The sequence below is a fragment of the Phyllostomus discolor genome, chromosome 1, assembly GCF_004126475.2.
Source record: "Phyllostomus discolor isolate MPI-MPIP mPhyDis1 chromosome 1, mPhyDis1.pri.v3, whole genome shotgun sequence".
Lineage (NCBI taxonomy): Eukaryota > Metazoa > Chordata > Mammalia > Chiroptera > Phyllostomidae > Phyllostomus > Phyllostomus discolor.
The window spans coordinates 155522981-155547890 of record NC_040903.2 but is presented as its reverse complement, the minus strand read 5'-3'; the positions used below and the strand labels follow the sequence as shown (position 1 = coordinate 155547890).

At 49.5% G+C, this 24910-nt stretch overlaps 1 protein-coding gene across 1 annotated transcript in view; it reads left to right on the top strand.

The window, feature by feature from the left end:
• The window catches only part of EHD4 (EH domain containing 4), a 70563-nt gene that overhangs the window by 24822 nt on the left and 20831 nt on the right, over window positions 1-24910 (top strand). Inside the window, 1 exon segment of the mRNA XM_028507069.2 lies at window positions 3660-3757. Coding sequence (XP_028362870.1) covers window positions 3660-3757 — 98 coding nt within the window.

Sequence of the window (24910 nt, the reverse complement as noted above, 5' to 3'; positions counted from 1 at the left end):
ATTGGAAATCATGTAATCTCTGTGGTCTAACTCTTATCAGTAAAAGTGAGCAGGTAAAGGAGATGCTTTTAAACAGCTCCATACTCTCTCCATTGAGGCTTAGATACTTGAACCTGATAACAACCTGGGAGTCCTCAGAATTGCCCAGAAACTGACAGGAGGTCACAGAGTTTGTGAGCAAGGAAGACAACCCGAGCCTGGGTCTTCTCCATTCTGTTGTTCTGTTTACTGCTCCACCCCCCACCACCAGGGCTGAGAAGGAGTCACCTGCAGGCCTCTTGGTGGGGAGTTCAGGATGGCGGCACATCACTCTTTTGTTTTAGGATGTTGCCGTCCATGTGATAAAGGTACAGCTGTAGTTCAAGTGCACAGAATGGTAGGAGCAGCCTAGTAGGTGAGAACCTGGGCTTTGGAGTCACAACCGTTAGGTTAGCATCCCAGCAGCTCGTCACTCACCAGCCTTGGGACACGCAGTCTCTGCGAAATAATACAGAGCCCTTACTTCTGAGGCTGAGGTGGGAGCTGAGTGAGTTAGCTACTAGACATCACTACATTGTTTGGGAATCAAAAGCAGTGTGAAGGTGACGCCAAGTTCTTTTAAAGTGTTGATCCGTGAATTGGGGTGCCAGTGTTTGGAGGCAGTTTTAGGAACCCTAACCCTCTCACCCCCTGTCGTTCTGTTGCACTGGGCCCCCCGCCGCTGGGCCCCCAGCCGCTGGCCTCAGGCCTTACAACCCAGACCATTCCTTTACCTACCAGCTCCCTGCCACCCCTGAGCCTGCCTGTGTTGTGGGGTGACAGGTACTGGGGGTCCAGAGTAGGGTTTGGCCCTCTTCTGCCCTCCTTTCATCAGAAAATAAAATGTATCAGCTCAGCCCTGGGTGAGGGAGACCCTTTATAAAAGCTTATGTGAGGCTCCCGGGCTTAACTAGCGCATGTGTGCATATTTCATGTGAAATGCAGGAGGCAAGGCATGGACACATTTTGTGTTAGTCCAGGAAGGCGGAGGAAATCCGTCCTGGGAGAGCAAATCTGGGCTTAGAAACGTTTCAGCAGACACGCAGAAGCCTGACCACAGCTGGCTGGCCTACCCAACCAATCACCTTGCTTTTTACCTTCCTTTCTTAGAGCCTAAAAGTAAGACAGGTTTGCTTCAACAGCACTGCGTTCAGATTCTTTTCTGATTACAGTTATTTAAGAAAATGCGTGTGTGTGCGGCTCTGACCCCATGGGGTCTGACCAGGACTTGTGCTCTGTGTTTCCCACCCCCACCCCACCCCCTCCGGCAGATGCTTTCTTCTCCGCACACACGGGCCCAGCCACTCCCTCTCTGGGCATCCCGAGAGCTCCCTTTGCTTCCCCCTCCCCCCTTCCTTCACTTCCTTGAATTAGAATGTTAGAGTCTCCCCCTCATCCCTGTCTCTGCTTTCTCCTCCTTTTTTCTGCAGTCCCCCCTCTCCACCCACCGCCCTGGCCCCGCCGCCTGCTCCCTTATGTGTTGTGTGGGAACTGCCCCACGTCTGGCTGCGTCTGGTTTCCTGGCTCGGACGCTTTGCCCTGCTGATGTGTCAGGAGCCGTGGGAGTGGTGAAACGTTGTCACTTTGCACAAGAGGGAGTGGACAGTTTCTAGATTTTTTAATCCCTTTGTTAACTTTACAATAGAATCCAGGGGGTTCAAGTTTTGAAAATATTGGTATTAAGTGGTTTTGCAAAAAGGTTGGCCTCTCCCAGGAATGCGTTTCCATATATGTGCAGTTTTTTCAGATTGCCAAATGCCTCCAGCCATCTGATAGAGAGGACAGGACTGTGACAAAAGACCGAATCATTATTGACTAGAATGGCCGTCCACCACGGATGTGCTCAGAACTCCATTCCTACCCCAGTCCTGGAGACTCGAACGTGGTGTGGTTTTATTCTGTGAGCTCACAGAGAGCGCTCGGTGGTCCCTGTGAGAGCACTTTGTCCTCACAGATCTCTCTGAGTGGTGGGCGGTGGGATGTATGTAAATGTGGAGGGGGTGGGAGGGGCTTCTCTTAAATTAATTTGACCCTTTATTTTTCACATTAGGAGGTTTTTAACTTTATCAGTTGAGTCTACTCAACTGACATCGGAACTGCTAGGCTGCGTCCTCAGGCCAGTCATGTGCTAGTCACATGACCTCAAGATGTCATAGCTGCTTTGTGCTTCAACTTTTCTAGCTACAAAATGATCATAATGTCTGTCCTACATCATCCCAAGCTCACTTGAAAATGTAGGGTATGAGAAACTTGTCCTGAGCACCTTCAGAAAAGGTTGCCTTGAAAGGTCAGTAGTCACAGCAAAAGCTCAGGGCTGCCCCCCAGCCCCCGCCCTGCCCACTGGGCCATCCGCCTGGTCCTGCATTCCCAGCATGTTTACTTTCTGAGTTGTCCCACCAGTCCCACTGAATGGAAGAATTGAGCTTTCACCAAGGGTTTCAAGCTTTCTGCCCACACAGACAGAGACGTTAGCGTTGACACTGTAGGAAAAGGAGGGGCTTCCTTTTCCTATGCAGTTTCCACCTTAAAACATACACAGTGCCTAAAAAAGGTCCACCTTGGGCTCCACTGCCTGGGGTGGAAAACAAAGGCCTTCCCTCTGTTCCTCTACAGTTAGATAGTAGGAGAGCTAAAAAGACTCCCCAGCTTCTGGCCCACGTGTCTGCGTTTACACATGAGGAAACTGAGGCCCGGAGGAGGGAAGTCTTTGTCCAGGGTCCCACTGCAATTTGTGGGCAAAGGCTGAACGGACCCTGACCCCAGTCTGCCAATCTGCAGGCCACAGCTCTCTTGCCTCTCCCCTCTCCCTCTGTGAGGCCCAGGCCAGGGCAGCCACCCAGAACCACAGGAGGCAGAGCAGAAGGGGAAGGAGGGGAAGCGATGAACAAGGAAGGAGGCTCGGAGAAGCTTGGCCAGGGCTCTCCCCGCCCTGACCCTTCATCCACTCATAGAGCACCCCTAGGACTCAGAAGCACCTGGAGGATTTAGGGGGTTGCCCCAGGAGCCTACCGTACCCTGAGCCTGAAGCCATAGCCAATGCCGGGCTGGGTGCTGGGTTCTTAGGGCATCCGACAGTGAAAACAGGCCCCCGCACCTCTGAGGTCGCTTTAGGAGTTGGGCAGGGGCTGGCAGGGAGCTCGAGATGCTCCAGTTCAATGGGACAGTGACCCTGAAGGAGGCATGGGAGTCCCAGGGAGGAGAAGTCCGGGTCACTTGGCCCAGGACAGCATGGAGGAGGTGCAGGTGAGGCTGACGGGGTCTGGGGTCAGGCTGACCTGGGTTTAAGGCCCAGCTCTGAGTGACCCTGAGCAGGTTCCTTAACCTCTCTGAGGTTAACAGTAGTTTCTTCCTCTGAGGTTAACGTGAGGAGCAAACAAGATGATGTTGTAAAATACCTAAGTGTTCAGTAAATGTTGGTGAAAACCATGATGAACAGTAAGGAGCTGGTGGCAGCTAGCTGCAGGTGCCAGGGCCCCTCTCATACCTGCCCCGTGGACAGCAGCACCAGTGGAGGTCCCATCAACCCCCTGCAAGCCCCCGCTGTGCAGCAGTCTGTGTCGGTAGCCCGGAAAGGCAAGGAGCTTCATCGTTAGAACACTCTACAGTGCAGCTTCTGACCCCACTGTGATCCTTTCTTCCAGATTCATGTGCTCCCAGCTGCCCAATCAGGTCCTGAAGAGCATCAGCATCATCGACAGCCCCGGCATCCTGTCAGGGGAGAAGCAGCGCATCAGCCGAGGTCAGTGCCCACCCACTTCACCCCTCACCTCTCACCCCTCACCCCGTGCTGTCGAGGTGTCTCTGCTGCTGGCAGCAGAATTCTGTCCCTGTCATGTTTTCTCCATGCTCTGGGACACCCCAGCACCTCTGGGCTGCCCCGGGGTCCAGAGATGAAGGGGCCCCAAGAAATAACCAAGAAGTCCAGCTAACTATTCACTTGGACACATATGCCAAAAAAAAAAATAGAGGCAAACTAATGAGAACAAGGGAGAGGGGCTTCCCAGCTGCTCTTCCTCCCTCCCCCGATGGCACATAATCCACTCAGTTGCCTCCTCAGCACCGTCTGTCAAGTAAGCGTTCGCTGCCATAGCCTTGGCACCGGACGCTGAACCACAGGGCCACTGAGGGTGCAGCAAAAGCAGGTGCAGCTTCTGCCCTTGAGGAGCATCTGTCCTGTGAGGGAAGACAGACGTTAGTCAAGTTTTCACGGAAATAAATGGGAACTGAGAGCCTGGCATAAGCGCCCTGAGATGGAGCCGTGTCCACAGTACGAGGGGACCTGGCCTGGCTGTGGGGTGTTGGGAGCGACTCCCCAGAGGACGTGCATTTGAGCCAGAATCCTCAGGTTGACCAGGAATTGCCTGGGGCAGCCCGGGCAGGAAGGAGAGATTGACCGTAAGGCGTTCAGAGGGCACCGAAGGATAGGAAATGCTTGTGAAGAACAGCGACTCCGACTCTGCGAGTCTTTCGTCTTCAGGAAACAGTGACTGGCGGAGGCAGTCACTGTTCCCAGCCCCTTGCACTCTGCTGAAACAGATGGGCCTGCTCTCTCTCCCACCCTCTCGGAGAAAGGGCACATCTGGGGCAAACCAGAGGACACAGTTTACTTGGAGAAAGGAAATTCCTGGCCGGGAGGGCACTGTGATGGATTCCTGTGGTCACAGCAACAGGCCAAGTTCCCTTCATCCTGGGCCTTGAAACAAAAGATAGCGCCCCCACCCCCCCCAGGCTTTGCTGAGAGGGAGGGTGGAGCAGATGGATTGCTGCCGTCACTTTTCTCTGACAGCTCTTCATCACCCTGAACAGCGAGAACAGCACCGTGCCGAGAGTGCTGGCGTGCCAGGGTTGAGCAGTGAGCTGTCTGGGGTCACAGCCATGAGTTACGGTCATGCGATGAACTCCCTCAGTGCTCCTGAATCAGCAGTGTAGTTGCAGAGGCCACAGGAGCTAGAAAGCAAGGGCCCCGCAACAGGGCAAATAAAGGGCCTCCTTGGTCTGCGCGCCCTCCCTGCTCAGGGTGTTTCAGAGACCCCGACTGCACTGCAGCCCCCGCAGACTCGCGAGCTCGGCACTGCCGCGCCTTCAGCCGCCCAGTCAGGGACTCGTGGGCCACTAGGCTGCCTGGAGGCCGCCGAGAACACCGCACTTACAGCGAAAGTCAAGTCAATACTATTCTGTTCTCATAAATGTCCTTGTTGACTTTATTTTCTGTTATACAAGTAATGTTTATTGTAAAGGATTCAAACAATGAGCAGGCTGTACAAAAATCTCCCTCTGTCACAAATAACAATTAGTAACAGTTTTCTCTGGCCCCTTGGAGACCTCTTGTACACATATCATCTTTAACAGACATGTGAGCACTATGCACGTTTTCTACAACTCAGGGTTTTTTTTAATGATTTTATTGTTGTTCAATCACAGTTCTCTGCATTTTCCCCCCACCCTACAACTCGGTTTTTGCCTAGCAGTCTATCACAGACATCATTTCATGCCAGTGTATTTAAATTACTTTATCCCATTTAATAGCTGCTTAGGCTCCATCAAAGGAACATAACAGAGTTTATTTAACTAATTTGTGGATATTGTGACGGTCAGTATTTTTTCTATAAATAGTGCTATAGGTAGACACCTTTTTTCATAGCTTTATACTTCAATGCCAATAGATTTTTTTTTTTAATTTTTTTAGAGAGGGAAAGGGAAGGAGAAAGAGGGAGAGAAACATCAATGTGTGGTTGCCTCTTGCACGTCCCCCACCGGGGACCTGGCCCGCAACCCAGACACGTGCCCTGACTAATCAACAACCCTTTGGTTTGCAGCCCACACTCAGTCCACTGAGCCTCAGCAGCCAGGGCTCCGATAGATTTTTTTAAAGAGCCAGCCTAGGACCATTAACTTGTGCCCATGAAAGTTGTTCTGCAGATAAAATGTTTTGTTTTAAAAGGGGAATAAGCAAGCCCATGTTCTACCATTTCCACACGTCTGACCAAAGATTGCTGGAGAAATGTGTGGCCCTCATAATAAATCTTTCTTTTACCTCTAAGTTTTAAGACCTCTAGATTGCAGCTTCTCCCTCGTCCATTTCTTTTCATTGGTTGGCCTTTGGCCAACTCTAACCACCCGTGTCCTTCAGGAGTTCTCCTTTGCTTAGTAATTATAAGTGTCTTTCAAACCGTAGCTCGTTTCCAGGGTGTGGCATGGATGATGCTTTCAGCATGCCTTGGAGATCAGTTCCTCTCAACACTTTATAATAACCTGACTCATGTCCTGGTCTAGCTTACTGTGACGTTGACTTACTCACATCCGATGCACAGAAATAGCCCGTGTGGTTCCAGCCGGTCGTCTGGTCCCGCCACCCTGACAGCGCTGCGCGTGGCGCCAGGGCTCCCACGCCGAAGTGCTGCCCCGTGTTTGGGTGCAGTCGGTGGTTGGAGGCATTCCGCTGGCAGTTCCAACACTCGCCCCAAAGAATATGCACTGTGTTAAAGCAAACTATTTGCTGTGGACGATTTCAAACAGTGCACATTTTCACACACGCTCATTCTCCTTGCATCATCCCTCAGCTTCCCAATCACTGCGCCGCCTTGGTCAGGTGTTTATCTCAACACGGGAGGAGGGAGAAGGTGCAGAACATTTGAAGCATCTGCATTGACCTAATGAGCAAAGCTGCGCCTCCCTGGGGGTGTTCCGTCTGTGAAAGAGGAAAGATGCCGCTGCTGTGTCTTCCCTGTCCCTTCATGCAGTCAACAAGTGAGCCCCCGCCAGCAGTCTCACCAAGCGGGCCCCGTACACATTCAAGGCCTCTCCTTGGAGCGTGTGTCCACCACGGTCCCATGGTGGTTGGTATGAGGACGGCCACCGTGGATGAAGCCTCTGCTATGTGTCTACACTGTGCTCATCATTTAGGATTTGTATCTAAGTTACATGATATCATGTGCAGACAGGAGCTGAGCCCTGGCCAAGACAACCCCCCTCGCCCTCACTCCCCCTGGAAAGCAGAGCCTTCCAAGGATCATGAGAATTCTTTCCCCAGCTGCTGAGCAGATGGGTGGCAGAGCTTGACATCTGGGGCGGGGACATCTGTTGACAAGGCGCCACTTTCGGAGAACAGGCTCAGAGGATGAGTGCTTCAGGCAGTTGCTGAAGGCTAAGCTGCAGTGCAGCCCGTGTACCCTGTAGTCTCCTGTGCTGTGCAGCTGGGGCTCAGGGCATGCTGGATGCATGGCACAGCTGCAGGAGGAGGGGGCGAGGCTATGGTGACTGCTGAGCAGTCCCCAGGAGGACCTGCTGTCTGCTCCACATCCAGAGTTCTCCCCACTGACGTGGGACAGAACAGGTGGCAGGTGGAGTGGTGGAGCATTGTGCTGCTTTGCTGGGGGTCAATTGGGGAAGGAGGGCCCTGAACTGGGTGGGAGCTGGCGTTACATCACACCAGCAGCCCTCGGGAACCTCCAGGGCATTGCCCAGGTGTCCCAGAGCTCTGGACCAGGCGGCCTAGTGAGGGTGTATCTCCAGGAAGGAGTGCTGGTGCCTTAGTAGGGAAAGCAAAGATGGAGACAGAACCTGCACTCAGTCACGTGCCTCAGCTGTGGCTCATTCTTCCTTGTTCAGGTTTCTCTCTCGTGACATCATAAGGCTGGTTCCTTTTTATCCTGTGCTGAGTAGAGGGGGCAGTGTGGTTTCAAGGAGGATGTGGTGTTTCACAGACATTGCTCTTCTCCAGGCCAAAGTTATAGGTGATGAGAAGAAACCCTTGACATTTCCACACCTCAGTTAATATTTTGTGGTATTAGGTCTCGTTGGCTATGACCTTGACCAATTAGAATGTGTGCTAGCACTGCCTTCTCATCAACAGAACCTGAGCACTGACCCTAAACGTCAGGTCTCCACACCTCTGGCCTCCCCACTCCGTGCCCCAGAGAAGTCCGAATGCAGAGCCAGCCCTTGGTGGGGAGCAAGTCCCCTGTTCAGGAGCTCTATAAATAAAGCCCACCAGGGCGATTGATTTTGGAACAATTTTTAGTATTCTACTTCATATGAAAACCCATCACCCTTTAGATATTCCTTCATTTAATTACAGCTGGCATAAAATCTTTAGGAACAAAAGATTGACCTTAGTTACTAAACTGTAGCTTTCTTGGCCAACATAAAGAATTCCCATCAAGCAGAGATAAAAATGTTCTGATATAGTAATAATTTTATTCTGATCAAGTAATAGCTGCCTATATGTCCTACAAACTTTTCTTGATTTTTTTCTTGTAGCCAATAAAAGAATATCTGGATTCTTAAGATTTTTTAGATAATTTTTTCAAAAGTGGGTGGGTGAAATCTGATTGGTCCTCTCTTAAGAAACATTCTTCACCCCTGCTGACTACGGCATCCTGCTTTTAGGACTTTTATGTGATAAGAAGAGAGCACATGCATTCACACCTCCTTGCTTCCCTTCTCATTCGCTTGGTACCCTGGCTCCTGGGCTGTTGGTGCCCGAAAGTGCTGGATGTAAACACCTAGGATTTATTTCTGGACCCGGCGTGAACCCGGCTGTGTTCCCAACTGCCAGGAACAAACCGCTGGGCTCCAGCTCCTCGTCCTGGCCCTGCCCGACAAGGAGATCGCTGTGGAAAACTCTGCTGTGGCCCCCGGCGGACCTGTCGTGTGCTTAGCACGTTAGCGTTTGGAAGCTGCTGTTCCAGCAGCAAGTAGTTATTCCTGTGATTTCCTGAGAGTATGAGGTCCCGTGCAGTCTTCAACAGACAGACTTCGGTAACAAATATAGCACAGTTTTTCCCTTTTAAAAACTTAACTCTAGAAGAAAAAAACTCTCGATCTGAATTTTCTAACAGAGGTGCCCCTTCTCCCAGGACCAACAGCTTGTCGGATAAAAGGTACAGGGTGTCTTCACATCTGAGCTCTTCTCCCTGTAGCCCTTTTTAGTATAAGTCAATGAGTAGAACCGAGAAGGTAGTGAGAAATAAAAGGGCAGAAAATGTATGGCTAGTAAAAGCAAAAGTCTGCATTTACTTTTGACTTTTCAAGAACTTAGGAGTAAGTGCTGGGCTTCAGGAAGAGTTCCTGAGAGAGGCCTGAGATGCCCGCTGAGAGCCCGCGGAGTGAGGAGGGGCTGGCCTCACTTGGGTGGTGTCATAAATCAGGGGAGGAGTAACGATTAGGTAAAGGGGATGTGGTGCAGCAGCACCATCCTCGCCCTCGTTCCAGTGTTCCGGTCACCGTGCAGTTACAAATACAGCTCAGGACAGTCCCAGCTTTTCCCTAAAAGCACCCCAGTGTTTTCTCTACACTGATCAGCCTGTGAACCCAGAATCAAACAAACTGCTTTCCTAGGTCCAGTCAGGCGCCTGCAGCCCCTGGAGGCCGTGCTACGTAGCGCAGGGAGTGCGTGGACCAGAGAGTTTGAACTTCCTGGGTCCCAGCCACCAGCCACGTGGCTTGGAAAAAGTTGTTAATCTCCTCTATAAAATGAGGGTAGTAGTACCTACCGCATAATGTTGTTGTTAAGCATAGGACAATAAAGCCCAGCCCAGCACGGAGTAAGGGCTCAGTAAATATTAGCTGTGATTATCTTCATTATCTCCTTATTTGGTGGTGTTATTGTAGAAGCCCAGAGCGTTTTCAAAGGCTGAATTTAATTAACCTTTATACGGGTTTACATTGGTTGCTGGTCTCATAAACTGTCTGTCTCACAGAGTGGGGGAAATTTTTGTGAGGTTATTTGAAATGTGAAGTTTGTTGTTCAGGGACTGAAAATGCTATTTTTGGATGTGTTTCTACATTTTTTCCACATTATCTTGGTCATTTTATTGATGATTTGCTTTTCAATTTTGAAATCATATGTCTCACAGGAATTAGAAAGGAGATAACACCTAATTGATTATTCAGTTTAAAAAGTATTTCTGAAAAATAACTTTGAAATAGCAGTGTGGTGCTTGTGAGCATGTGTGTGCGATCTTCTTGGCCCTTCTTTATTTTAGAAGTGATGGTATACAAAGCAATGGGCGAATATTAGGGGCCTGCTAGAGGCTATTCATTCAACACACATACATGTATGTTGATTATCTACCATGTGCCAAGCACTGTCCTGAGAGCCAGGATTCAAAACCAGTGAGACCCAGGCCGTGGCCAGGGCGGTCACATGCTGTCAGTGTGGTTGCACCTGCAAGCACACCCTCTGACCCCATGTATCAATAGAAGTTCTGATCAAGGAGTGCAGTGAACAAAGGGACCTCACCAGCCTCCAGCCGGGGCCGGGCGGGTAGGAGGTGGGCAGAGTCAGCAAAGCTACTAAGAGAAAGAGCTGTTCTTTCCCTATTTTTTTTATTTGCATTTTCTCTTTCTCTCTCTTTATTTAAAACAATTCATTGAATTGCCGGGGGGGGGGGGGGGGATTGTTATTTGCAGAGTTGTGCAGCCACTGCCACAATTTTAGAACATTTTCATCACTCCAGAAATAAAATTTGTATTCGTTAGTGATCACTACCCATTCTCCATCTCCCCCAAGACCCTGGCAGCCACCATGGTGCTTTCTGTCTCTGTGGATTGACTGTTCCGGACGTCTCGTGTGAGTGGAATCATCCAACATGCGGCCTTTGTGTCCAGCTTCTCCCACGCACTAGTGCGTGTCAGTGTTTCATTCCGTTTTATGGTTGAACAGCCATGTGTGGCTCTCCCACATTTTACTTTTTCATTAGTTGTTGGACATTTGGTTTGTTTCCACACCTGGGGCTATTATGAATAATGCTGCTGTAATCATTCATGTACAAGTTGTGGTTTTAATGCTCTTGGATACATACCTGGGAGCAGAATTGCTGGATCACATGGTAACTCAATATTTAATATTCTGAGGAACTGCCAGACTATTTTCCAAAGTGACACCATTGTTCTACATTTCCGCCGAAAGTCTGTCAGGGCTGCAGTTTCTCCCCGTCCTCCCCAGCCCTGTCCTCCCCAACCCTGTGCTTTGATGGGAGCCACGTCAGCAGGTGTGAAGTGGTGTTTTTGTTACGTCTGGGTCGGCATTTCTCTGACGACTGAGGATCAACGTCTTTTCAAGGACTTTGTTGGCCATGTGTATCTTTTTTGGATGAATGTGTTGGCAGGTCTTTCGCCCATTTTTAATAGGATTGTTTGTCTTTTTATTGTTGAATTTTAACATTCTTTATACTATATACTAGTCAAATATATGATTTGCAAATATTTTGTCTTATTTTCTAGGTTGCCTTTCCACTTTCTTTATAGTATTGTCTGAATCACTAAAAGTTTTCGTTTGAATGATGTCTAACTTATCCATTTTAATTTTTGTCACTTGTGCTTTTGGCCTATGAAGCTCATGAAAATTTACTCTTATATTTTTCCTAAGAGGTTTATAGTTTTAGCACTTACATAATTTTTCCATGTGGTGTGAGGTTAGGGTCCAACTCCATCCTTTTCGTGTGTGTGCCCCACTGTCCCGCACTGCTTGTTGGAAAGACGATCCGGGTGACCCCGAACAACACAGGAGTCGGGGCCCTGACTCCGTGGGCGGGCAGAACTCTGCGTGAACCTTTAACTTCTCAAAAACTTGACTACTAATAGCCTACTATTGACCAGAAGCCTTACCAATATCATAATAGTCAATTAGCACATATTTTGTGTTATTATGTCTTATATACTGTATTTTTGCAATACAGCAACTAGAGAAAAGAAAATGTTAAGAAAGTTGTAGAGGAGAAAAACACAGTCACAGTGCTCTGTGTGTCTGTTGCCAGCAGGCTGCATGCACCTGGACCCGCACAGTTCAAGCCTGTGTCATTCAAGGGTCACCTCAACTTGCACCATCGAATCGTCTGGCTCCTTTGCTAAAAATTGATTGGCTATACACACGAAGGTCTATTTCTAGACTCTCAGCTCTATTTCATTGATCTATATGTCTGACCCAATGAAGTGGGTTTTCTGATCAGAGCCTCCAGGTGAATGTGGGCATTCAGACAGAGTGCAATGACAAAGTGAAACTCTGTCCACAGCACCAGCCCGGTGCAGTCAGGGAAGGGCGACTGTGGCTGCCCTCAAGACTGTTATCCTCTCCCAGAGGCAGAAAGACATGTGTAAGAACCAGGGCAACTGTGTCAGCCCAGGGCCCTTCGGAGGAGGGCGGGTCGCGCTCGAGGCTGGTGCTTGGGTATGTGGCAAGTGAGCGCATGTGTCAGGAGACTGGCTTTTGTCCTGAAGGCTGCATGGGGTACTGAGGGGTGCGAGGGAGCAGATGACATGGTAGAGAAGTCTGCAGAATAGAACATATGTCCACAGGCTTGGTGGATTATGAAGCCATTTTTATATTTAGAGCTTGAGCTGAGTGACTTGTCTCTGAGCTTTGTTTGAATTTGGCAGCAATAGAAAAGTGTCCATCCGCAGGGGCTGCGGCAACCACTGATGACTTGTGGTCAGATCCTGTTTTCTGGCCACCACTAAGGCCCATCTGAAGTTGGGCTGTGAGGTCCTGGACGTCGCTTGCTTCCTTGGCTGCCAGCAGGAAATCCTGGTTTATTTTCTTTTGGGGAAGTTTGCAGACAAACACATTCAGGCTCCTTTTCCGCCAGTGCCCGGGAAATTCCACACATAAGTGTTGCCGCTTCTGCCCCTAATGTGAGCATGTCATTACCGTGACTCAGAATGGCATTTGGCAAGCCCCAGCAGCTATTTCTCATTAGTGTTAATATTTTCAAATGTGTACTCAATCTCATGAGAAATGAATGACCTCTTCGGCCCAAACTCTGAACCTACCTAGACTCTTAAGTGAAAAACAAAATTTGGGGGAAGCTGAGAGAAGGGCACTTCTCTTACTTTCCATACAGAGCAGCTCATGATCATAAAACATTTCACAGATACTCCCGGTTGGTGTGGCTCAGTGGACTGAGTGCTGGCCTGTGAACCAAAGGGTCTCCGGTTCAATTCCTAGTCAGGGTACATGCCTGGGGTACAGGCCAGGTCCCTAGTAGCAGATGTATGAGAGGCAACCACACACTGATGTTTTTCTCCCTCTCCTTCTCCCTTCCCCACTCTCTAAATATAAGTAAATAAAATCTTTAAAAAAAAACATTTCACAGACATTAGGATATAGAAATTAATCAGAGAAAGGTTCGCCCCTTACTCTTTTGAGTAGTGATAGCTGATACTTAGTGCATTGTCCAGTGCTATTCATATGTTATTAACTCATTTGCTCTTCACCAAAGCTTTATGAGATAGGAACTATTATCCCATTTTATAGGAGAGAAGACTGAGACACAAAGAGGTTAAATAATGCACCCCCAGTCCTATAGCCAGTGCGGCAGCTAGTCTCAAAAGCTGCCTGCTGCTGCCACCATACCCACCATTGTGAGCCACACCTCCCAGTAGTCGTGCCCTGGTGTAGCCTCCTGCCCTTGAATCTGGGCTGGCCTCCTGATTCATGTTTTGATCAATAGAATTCAGCAGAAGTGAGTCTTTACAACTCCCCAAGTTTAAATCATAAGAAGCCCAGAAGGTTCCCCCTGCATCTCTCGGCATGTTTGTTCTGGGGAAGCCAGCTGCCATCTAAAAAGTCCAACCACCCTGAGGCCACCATACTGCGAGGGAAGCCCACGCTGGTCTCACGGAGAGGCGCGGGGCTCAGGCGGCCTCCACCTGGTCCCGCTAACCGAGCTGGGACATGAGGCGAGACCCCACTGGGGACGCCCAGCTCAGCGGAGCCTGAGATGGCTCCAGCCCCCACCACTGTCTGCCCATCACCTCATGACAGACTCTGGCCGAGGACCACCCAGCCAGTCCCATCTGACCTCAGGCCAGAGAAGACCATGAGTTGTTTAAGCCACTAAGTTTTAAGGTGACTGATAACCAAAGCAGCTGGTAAGTGGCTGAGTGGGATTCAAACCAGACATTCTGGTTCCAGAGCATGTGCTGTTAACCACGAGAGACAAGGACACACACCAGGGCACACCCCCACGGGCCCTCTATCCCCCCAAACACACACGCATGCACACTCTCACTCACACAGAAGGCAGCACTGGGGAAGGGTACCGTGTGGGGCAAGTTTCCATGTAATTGATGCTTTTGCCCGCAAATCCCAAAACTTTGGGCAGGGGGAGTTCTTCAGCAGATTTTTATGGCAATCTCTGAGAAAGACAGCACACATGGTCTTGCATTCTCGTTCAAAGGGACGTGGGAAGGGAGGGGAGGGGTGGCTTACTTTGAATGTCGGCCACGCACCACGCTGCCAGGCACCTCCTGGCCCGTTTCTTAAGCACATGTGTGTGTCAGGTACCAGGCGCTTTGGTTTGAACAGCAGCTGAACGGGCCCTGCCTCTGCCTTCCTGGGGTGCACACCAGGGGCCAGTGGGTGGGCCCCAGTGCAAGTTGAAACAGACTTGAAGGCAACAATAGTTGAGTCCCACATCAGGGATGTGCCTACTTTATTATTATTATTATTATTTAGCCCTCACCCAGGGATATGTTTATTGATTTTAGAGAAGAAGGGCGTGAGAGAGGGGAAACATCAGGGGAATGTTGATTGGCTGCTCCTTGCACATGCCCCGTCCCCCAGGGCTGCACCCCGCAGCCAATCAGTGTAGTGGACGGCGCTCCAGCCAATGCGCCATCCGGCCAGGCTGGGAAATTCCTATTCAGACGCCCCCACTTCACTGTGGGACCCCCCCCACCCCCATTCACACTTTTATAAAGCGAGGAACTTCTCCTTCCCGGGGCTGTCAGAAGAGAAACCATGTGTGTAAACCATTGAGCACAAAGTCCTGTGAATACCTGGCAGTGATGGTGGTCTTCGTTCACAGGGTGGACCGGGGGTGGTCCTGGCACAGACCGGCCAGGATCGGCCAAGTTGTCAGAGTTTCCCAGGGGAGCAGGTGGAGGCGGAGTGCTAAGGCTCCGGCAGATGAGGACTTGGCTCTTCCAGGGACCCAGAAAAGACGGGGGCGGGGAGGGTAAAGGGAAAACTCGGACATGACAGCGGAGCTGTGGGAAGAAGGCCAGGAGAGTGCAGGTGAGGCTGGCGCTGGGGGCCTGCTGAAGGGAGTGACCGGAGGCGGCATACCCTGTGGCCGGCCAGCTCCTGTCACTTCTCCAGTCCTTTTTGCAACGCCCTCTCTCCCGTGCTGGGGGGTGTTTCTCACATGTGCCATGACACCGTTTCCTCAAGAAACCAGTTCGCCTGGGTTCTTCTAGTGTCTTTCTCAAACCCATCTCCTGTTTGAATCCAAGTCACGATGCGAAGCACAAGTCAAACCACTGGTCAGCATTTCACCTTTCTCGGGAACCCCTCAGGAGTACCACTGCTTTGTGTGAATGAGTGTATGTGCTTGGGCCAAAAACCCCAAGTGACGGAATATTAGATAGTGAAGAGCATCTGTCCCACCCACACCCCTCGGTTCCTCTCCCAGAGCAAACCTGTCAGTCAGCAGTCCCTCGAGCTCCCTCCCAGAGTGGGGCGGCCCTCTGCACCGGGCTCTGCACCAGGGTGTCTCCACGGAGCAGTGAATCTTGGAGCACGTCCATGTCAGGACTTCAGAGCTACCCCCTCCTTACTCCATCATGTGGATGTGCCAACATTTATAGCTGGTACTCTTTACATGGGCAACATTCTGGCTGTTTCTAATCTTTTGCTGTTACAAACAGTGCTACAGTGTATGTATGTAGACAGCTTTGCGCAGCAGCATGCAAATGTTACTGTAAGATACACTCCTCGTAGTGGAATTGCTGGATCAAAAGGAACTGTGGTCTTTCACTGTGCAGCCGATGGCAAGGTGCCCTCTCCACTCCCACCAGCAGTGCCCAAGTGCCCATTTGTGCACGTCTGTGCCCACTTAGGGCACTTCCAGTCTTTCCCCCTTTGTCTTAGCATTATGTTTGCTTTATCTGGTGGGGGAGTGGCATCTTATTATCATTCTAATTTTTATTTCTCATTATTTGTGTGGTTGAGCATCTTTTGATACTGACAAATCTTTTCAAAGTATTTTCTTTCTGGAGGTATTTGGCCATGTTGAAATTCTGTTGGTAACTACATGGACTTTTATTTAGTAAAATAAGTGAGTCATTTCTTTTTAATAAGGAACCCAGTGTGGACTCCGTGGTCCCTACTGACTTGATCTGCCTTTCCATCCATGACATGAACCCAGAAATAACTGCTTGTGAGTAATAGTTTGGCTTTAGGAACTGGTCATGTAGTTGCCGGAGCTGAACTTCATGGCTGGCCACTGTCCAGACGTCCACACAACACTCCTGCAGCTCTGGGGACGGTTAAAAAAGGAGGAACAGGGCGGGGCAGGGTGTTCAAGGTCAGGGGCGCTTCCGTGCCTCTGTTCACCCCAAAGCTGTCATCCTCTTGGTTTAACATTTCTCCTTAGAAAATCGTGGCTTGAAGAAACATTGTTTCTTTGCCCTTCTGAACCACAAAATGACAAGATGCATTGAGGTCCTGTGTGTAAATATTTGGCCTCATCACGCTCGGGTGGAGTCTGTATACCGTTGGCATTTTGCCTCAAGAAAATCTACTGCAAGAACAAACTGACTGATTTATAGACATATTGTCTGAAACTTTCTTGCCCGAGGTACACAAAGCCCACTTGAAAATGAGGAATGGGAAATTTCCATGTGCACGACACTCAATTCCTGGATTCTGTTAATTATAGTAATAGAAGGTTGGCTGTAATGACCTCTTCAGCTCCCTTGAAAGCCTCAGATTCTGACTTTTCATCTGGTCATTTCTTTCAGCACAGATTTGTTGAGAATTGAATGACAAATTATTAAACTTCAGGGCAACTAACTATCCCCATGGCAACATGAAGGACCTTCAGACCAGCCCAGAATGTCATAGCACACAAGTCCAGTGAAATGAACGTAATAAAAAGAAACTTGCTACTTGACAATTTTATCATTTAGGTTTAGTCATTGAGTATTTCTGTAGCCACTTGAACGGCTTTGTGTTCTTACGCTGGTTCTGTACCTGGTTGATATCTCCTATACAGACACAAAATCGAGCTTCCTGAAAAAGTGACTTTTCATTTTAGACAAGCTCAATGTTCAGAACCACCGTGTATAGCTTTCATTTAAGGCCTGGAACGCATCTTACTGATCGTCTGGCCCGTCAGATGGACGTGGAAACTGAGGCCCAGCCCAGTGAGGAGGCTGAGCTGGGACTTGGAGGATTTTCTCGGTAGATTTTCACCAGCTTCTGTCTCCAGCAGGGAGCCTAAGTTGCCATGTGATGTTGCTGTCTATTTCTAGGGCTCAGTCCTCTTTATGTGGATCTGCTCCTTCACCTAGTGTTTAATCTGAGATGGAAAATGAGACATGAAACCCAATTTCCCCTTTTACTGAATCACGTGAGCAGAGGCAACAGCGTTCATCGGGCTAAATGTTTGAGCAGAGCCTGTCTCCGTCCCCGGCCATGGTTCAGCCCGGAGCTGTGGTGCACGGGGCCTTCGGGCCGCACGGCCTCACCTGCCTCATCCTCATCTTCACAACATCCTCCAGAGGAAGGAGAGCCAGGCTGTGAGGCCAGCTTGTTTATTTTGGGAGAAAACAGGCACAGAAAAACTAATTCTTGGACTAAATTCTACAGGGAGGAGGAGTGAGGACAAGAGACAGAGGATGCACTCCAGGCCCTTCCCAGGACAGGTCTGGCCCCAGATTTTATGTACACTGTGGGGTGCTCAGTGGGCAAACCCCCTTCGGGCCAGGCACCTCGAGGCAGGGAGCGCTGCAACAGCAAGGGTCATTTGTACCCGGTTATATTCTCCACGCACTGGCCGTTACCAGCCGAACCCCTTGGGGGAGCAGGCCCTGAACCTCTGCAATAAGGAATGAGGCCAGGCCACCTGTGCAGAGGTGGAGGCCACAGCGTTTGCTCTCTCTGGGCAGCCTCATTGGTCCAGGTGGGGGGTGTAGTGTCAGCCCCTCCCCAGCCTGCGCAGCCCTGTCTGGTCAGCTGGGAGGAAGAGGGCAGCCGCTGGAGGAACCGGGGGCCGTAGTGAGGGTCTGCAGGAGCTAAGTGTCTGTGACTGTTTTCACACAGCTTAGTCCCGCTGCTCCAACAGGCACAGCTGCTGGGGCTGCCTCTGCCCCCTGGGCTGCGTGCTGGCAAAGACACTGCCTCACCCTCGGGTTTCTTGAGGTGGCCCTAGGCTGGGAAGCGCTAGAATCCCAGCCCCTACCACTGTGAACGCCGCCTTAGTCCTGTTAACCCGGTCGCACGTGGACCAACGATTTGTACAATATGCTCATTTTTCCTTATTACAAAAATAGTACCTGTTCATTTAGAACACTGACAAAGCTACTTTTTAAAAAAAGATCAAAAAAGACCAAAATAACAATGATTTCTAATCCCACCATTCTGGTGCACATACAGTATAGTGCAGTGAATACATTGCAGGCTCTGGGAGGAGAGTCCCTAGGTTCGAATCCTGGCTCCCCTGGGAAACAGCTGTGTGACCTGGGGTAAGTTATTTAGCCTCTCTGAGTCTCTGTATCCTTGCCTGCGAAACAGGGATAATAATAGTAGCTGCCTCATGGGGTCACTGTGAGGACTACAGGAGATTCTGCCGATAGAAAGCCCAGGAGCAGTGTAGGAATGCTGACAGAGCCCAGGAAATGTTTGCTGCAAGCATTTATTTTTAGCTCTTGTTCTACACCTCCCCCGTAACATTCTCAGAAACAGCCTTTTCCAGTTGCAAAGTAAACCCGCCTGCAGACAACGCCAGGGCTCCTTGCACGTGTTTCACGGGAGCAGCTGTTCTTCTCAACTGACGTGGCTGTTTTTGAAAACACGTATTTAATACCTGAGCGATCTCAGATATTTGATGTTTACTTTGAGCCAATTTGTACTTCCTATATTTAGTAACAGTTGTTTTTTTTTTTAAGAAACTTACAGTACTGTTTAAGTAACTAAACCCTCTAGCTTACTAAAAAAAAATTTACACTTCTGGTTCAAGTCAATTCACTTCATTAAACCAAATTCTATTTTATTTTATTTTATTTTATTTACTTAACATGCAAATCTACCCGCTTAAACTTTTTAGGGTACCGTAGAGCATTGTCAACTCTGGACACACTGTCGCACAGTAGGTCTCCGGCTTTACTGGGACCCGGAGCCTGTCGAGCGTGACCGCCTGTTTCCCGGCTGGCCACCGCCACCCGCTGAGCCTGAGTTTGCCGGTTCAGGTGCCTCCTGCAAGCGGACGTGTGCAGTGTCTGTGTCTGGCTTATTTCACGTGATATCACGTCTTCCAGCCTTGTCCCGGCTGTGGCGCATCAAGGGTGTCCTTTTTTAAGGCTGAACAATGCTCCATTGTGCGAAACACCCCATTCTCTTTGTTCATTCCTCTGCCAATGGACATCTAAGCTGTTTCCACATCTTGGCTGTTGTGACTAGTACTGCAGTGAACGTGAGAACGCTGGTATCTCTTCAAGATCCTGATTTAAACTCTTTTGGATAAATAACCAGATATGGACTTGCTGGATCATATGGTAGTTCTATTTCTAATTTTTCAAGGAATAAAGAAAATTTACCAAAACCTTTACTTTCAGTAGCAGATACTGGGTGTACAGCGGTGAACAAAATGAGAGTCAGAGTGTCTGCCCTCATAAAATTCCTGTCTTGTAATCACCAGATAAATATATCATTGTAGGGTATGAGTGTTATGGCAGAAAAATTATCAATGCCATAAGAATATATATGTGTGGGAAGGCCTAAGGGGACAAATGGAAATGGGAAGCTACAATAAAAGTAAATTTAGAAATAAAGAATATGTGTGTACTGGAGACAGGGAGGGGGAAGGACGTCCCCGGCGGAAGGAAAGCCTGGGCACAGGTGCAGAGGCAGAGAGTGCAGGGGGCTGGGGGGGAGGGGGCAGCAAAGGGCACGGGGTCGTTTGGGCTCAGTGAGGGACGGTGAGGACGGCAAAGAGGCCGGGCCAGGCAGTGGCAGAGGGTTTGCTGCGTGCACGTTTGCTCTAGAAGTGATCGAGACACTCACGGTTTGGGGGAGCCCGAGTCCTGCGAAGGGGCGGGGTCACAGGGCCGGGCAGCACTGCCAGCACTATCCCCCTCCATGCCCGTCTGAACGGGACGGGCCGTGCTGTGCTGGACAATGACTAGGTGCTACAGGGACACGGAGAGAGACCTGACACCTGGGGGCCCAAGGGGAGGGGCCAGTGGCACGCGGTCAGTCCGTGCGGCCAGTGCTGGGGCAGGGGCACGCACGCCCTGCATCCGATCTTAGCCGTTGCGGGAGGGGCAGGCCCGGCGCCACCAGAGAGGAGCGGTCTGAGCAGAGTCTGGGCTGAGTCCAACTGGGCCAGTGGCCTCCCACCCCAAGAATGCGGCCTTCGTTCTGGCCGTCTTCATTATCCTGTATCCTTTCATTGACACACACCTTGTTTCTAATTACTCCATGTAATTAGAAACTTGGCTCTGGGAATAAATTGAAGCTTTTTATTTTTCTGTTGTTCTATTTAAAATATTCCTCCAATTTTGCTTCCTCCAGGCCCCCGCCCTGTATTTACCTGAGCCAGGCACCCACTGTTCTAACCTCAGATGCCATTTCCCGGTGGGTCCCTTTGGCTGGGATGGAGACCAGTTTCCATGGGGACTGTGACGGGAAGCTCCTGATTGGGTGGAAGGGGCCCCCTTTCCTTCCTGCCCCCTCCCTTTTGTTCCCAGAACATGGAGCCAAGAATGCCAAGCTGGGATCTTCCGCAGAACAAATTCCCTTTCCCAGCTCCCAAAGCTGTAGAGCTTTTGGGTCCTTTTTTGAAGATAGAAATTATGTTTTTAAACATTGGACTAATTATATCTCTATTTTGTTCCAGGCTAATAAAAGTTCCATTGGAAGGTTTTATAGAACTTAAAAATCTATAGCTGAATGAATAAATTTTTAAGCTGTATTGAGCACCCTGAGGACAGGTCTATTATGTTGATTTCTGCATATCCCCAACATGCTGGTACTTACATACATACAAGGTCTGTCTAGAAAAAGTCCAGCCATTGTTAAGATAATGAGAACGGTTTGCACGACATCGATGTAACCTGGCATCCAAGGAGAGTGGACTGGAATTCGCATATATGAACAATGACGACTTCACTGTACTAGTCAGTGAGGGCGGTAGATGCTGTTGAGTGAGCACGTGTACTGTGGCCATCACATTCAAAATGACTGAGCAAGTAGGGCAATGAATTTGCATTAAATTTTGCATTAAGCTTGAACATTTCTCCATGGAAACTATTCCAATGATTCAGAAGGCCGCAGCACTGGCAACTGGTGATTGGCAGCTTCATCACAATAGTGTGCCTGTTCATGCATCACATCTCGTGCAGAGTTTTTTGGGAAAACATCCAATCACCCAGGTGACTCAGTCTCCCTACAGCCCAGATTTGGCACCCTGTGAAATCTGGTTCTTCCCAAAACTAAAATCACCTTTGAAAGGGAAGAGATTTCAGACCATTGATGAGATTCAGGAAAATACAATGGGGCAGCTGACGGCAATCAGAACTGTGTGAGGTCTCAAAGTGCCTACTTTGAAGGGGACTGGGATGTCATTGTCCTATGTACAATGTTTCTTGTATCTTGTATTTTCTTGTACCAAAGTACCCACTAAGCTAAAGCCAGCCCAATACCTTGTACTTTCTTCAGCAAGCATCTCTGTTTCATAGCACATAGCTGGACGCCTTCTGGACAGACTGCGCAGGTGCACACAGCACACCGGCACGCACGCTCACATAGACACGTGCACACACACATTCAAAGCATTCTCATCCCTAATCCACCACCGTGAGAGGCTCTTTTCACATCTCGGCCAAAAGGCAGGGCACGTGAAGTTACATAACACTCAAAATTCCAATGGACTAGCCAAATTTTAACATTGATTTTCTTGGTTAAGACTGATTTCAATTAAAGTTAAATTCAACTTCATATCAGCCAGATTAGTTGTAGGGTCCCCTTGATTAATAGATTTCAACTTCCAATCCATTCAGCAGTTTGCGGAAATGTATATCTTTAAAAAAAAAGATTTTATTTATTTATCTTAAAGAAAGGGGAAGGGAGGGAGAAAGAGGGAGAGAAGCGTTGATGTGATCAATCAGTTTCTTCTCGTACACACCCTAACCGGGGACTGAACCCACAACCCAGGCAGCTGCCCTGACCAGGAATCACACCCATGACCTTTCGCTTTGCGGGATGATGCCCAGCCCCCTGAACCACACTGGTCAGGGCTGGAGATGTATATCTTTCAACAAGTTTAGCAGGTTTGGGTTCTTTCTTTTCTCCCCTTTCTTTTTTTGTTTTTCTTTCTTTTCATAGTTGTTGGGGTTTTTTTACTATTTAAGTCAATTTTATTGAAGTGTAGCATATATTAGTGCACTCGTTTTCATTGTAGTTGTGTTTTGACAAGTTTGCACACTCATGTAACCACCATCAAGAAATAGAAACTTTCTGTCACCCTGAGGAGTTCCTTCTTTGTTTGTGCTGCTGGGCAGTCTGCCCCAGCCACACTGGCAGCCGCAGGCAGCCGCTGATCTGGTCTCTGTCCCTGTGGCTTCGCACCGCCTGCCCCGGAATTTAGCTTAAATGGAACCACACCGTGTGCACTCTGCAGTGTCTGGCTTCTCTGGTTTCTGAGATCCACCCGAGTCGTTGCACGCGTCTGCTTGTTCCTTTAATTACCGAGTAGTCCTCTCCTGTGTAGGTGCGCCACGGTCGATCCGTTCGCCTGCATAGGGGCATTTGGGTTGTTTCTTGTGGGGGCTGTGATGGGGAAAGCTCGCAGCCCCAGTTTTGTAGATGTGCGTCCCTCAGCAGTAGTTTCAAGCACATCCTAGACACTTGGTAATGATCAATTAATCCATTTTTTTTTTGTATTTAACATGTCTTGTTAAATTCCAAGATGTTTAGTGTACTTCTGGTTTCCAGAGAGATGTGTTCCAAAAAGTTGTTTAAAGCCAGTTCTGGGAACTTTTAGTGCATTTCCGCAGCAAACGCTCAGTCCCTCAGGAAGCGTTTGCTGACACCTGCTCGTGCGAGCAGGTCTGGTGCTGCAGAGACCAGGGTAAGGCGGGAACCTGCCCGCGGGTACTCACGGCCCAGTCGGGGAGATGCCTGTGAACTAACACAGTACAGCTCTCTGGGGGGCTATGAGACCCCTGTGGAAGCCTGAGAGCACCAGGGTGGCTTCTCAGAGGGCACAGCCTGTCTCGGAGGCTGAGTCGGCTGTGGTGTCCACTCAGAAGAGGGCACCAGGCGAACAGTGTGCGTCTGCACCAAAGACACGCAACTCAGTGCAGAGACCCTGTGGGCTGAGCACACCAGCAGCCAGGGGCCGTGTTCGGTCTGAGGACCGCGGTTTTCAACCTCGTTTTAAGTGGTAGTTCCGCCACAGACCTACCTCGTGTTAATTGAGACCTGACCACCTTCTGTAACAGAATCTTTGGGGAAACTCACTGCTCTCCTCCTGCTGAATACAGTGTATGCCCTGAGCTATCCCAGCCAGCATGGGTATGCATGGGACTTTCTTAAGCCAGGAAGTGTCTGCAATAGAATCATAGATCTATTTTAGTTGCAACCTGGGGTCTTTATAACCGATTGGTGGAAGTCTGTCTGTTTCACAAGCAAGAAAAGAAAGGCCACTGGGCCCTTGGGGGTGCACTGGCTCTATTTATAAACTGTGAGTGGCTCCCCGCTTGGCGGCTGTCTTCTGTTAGCTATTTTCTGAGCACCCGTCCTCTCACTTGGCTCCTGCGTCATTGCATTGCCACCTTTACGCTAATTAATTCTGTTTCTTTCCATGGCTGCAGCCTGTGCTTCACCCAGCCAGGCACCTTTCAACAAATATTTACTGCACCTCCCACCACACACCGGGCGCTGGATGCAAAGACTTTAAAAATAACTAGTAGATAACATTTTGGAGAGCTTTCTAGGTGCCAAATGATTGTAAATGCTCCACAAATATTAAGTCTGCAGCCCCAAGAGGAATGTGGAGACTATTATTAACTGCTTGTTCCAGATAAGGAAAGGAGGCACAGAGAGGCTGAGTAACTTGCCTGGGCCGCAGAACTGATGAGCCTCGGATCCGGGGTCGGATCCCAGGCAGCCCGCGTCCGACGCCCACCGTGATAGCCAGTGCCCGGTGCAGCCGTGAGGAGACACGGTCCTTGCTGGTAAAGAACGTATGGCCCGATGAGAGAGCCCCGTGCGTCCACCTGACAGCACCACGCTGTGTGGGCAGTGTGATGGGAGCGCAAGCGAAGGGCTCTGCGAGCTCAGAAGCGGGAACGTTGAAGTCCTCCCACAGCAGAGGAGAAAGTAGAAATAATAACAATAGCTCTTCCTGATTGAAAGTTTACTAAGCCTCAGTACTATACTGGGCATGTTAAAACCATTTTCTTATGCAGTCACTCAATAACCTGATTTTACAGATGAGAAAATTGGGGCTTAAAGTTAAGTAGCATGTAACTTAAAAAAGGGTTGCCCACGTGCTTTGAAGAATGAGGGCGGAGTGGGCTGGGTTTCCAGGTCCTACACCCGAGGGCCAGGGCCAGCCAGGGCCAAGGCCCAGCACGAGCAACAACAGGAGAGCTTTTGTGAATTTTAAGATCCATCTTCAAATTAGCAGATTCAAATTCCATTTTTCTTCAATTCCATGATGTACCATCTTACCATCAATGGGTAACTTTTTTATAATAAAAAGAAACTACTTTAAATGTGCTTTGTTTTGCTGACCAACAATAACATAGACACAGCTGCCATCCATCCTTAGTGGTCAGTCTCCGGCCGTGGTCCCCAGGCTGCACCAGGCACCAGTGTCGGCCGGCGAGCTTACGGAATGCAGCTCACCAGGCCCAACCCCGGGATTTCGGTTCTGTGGTT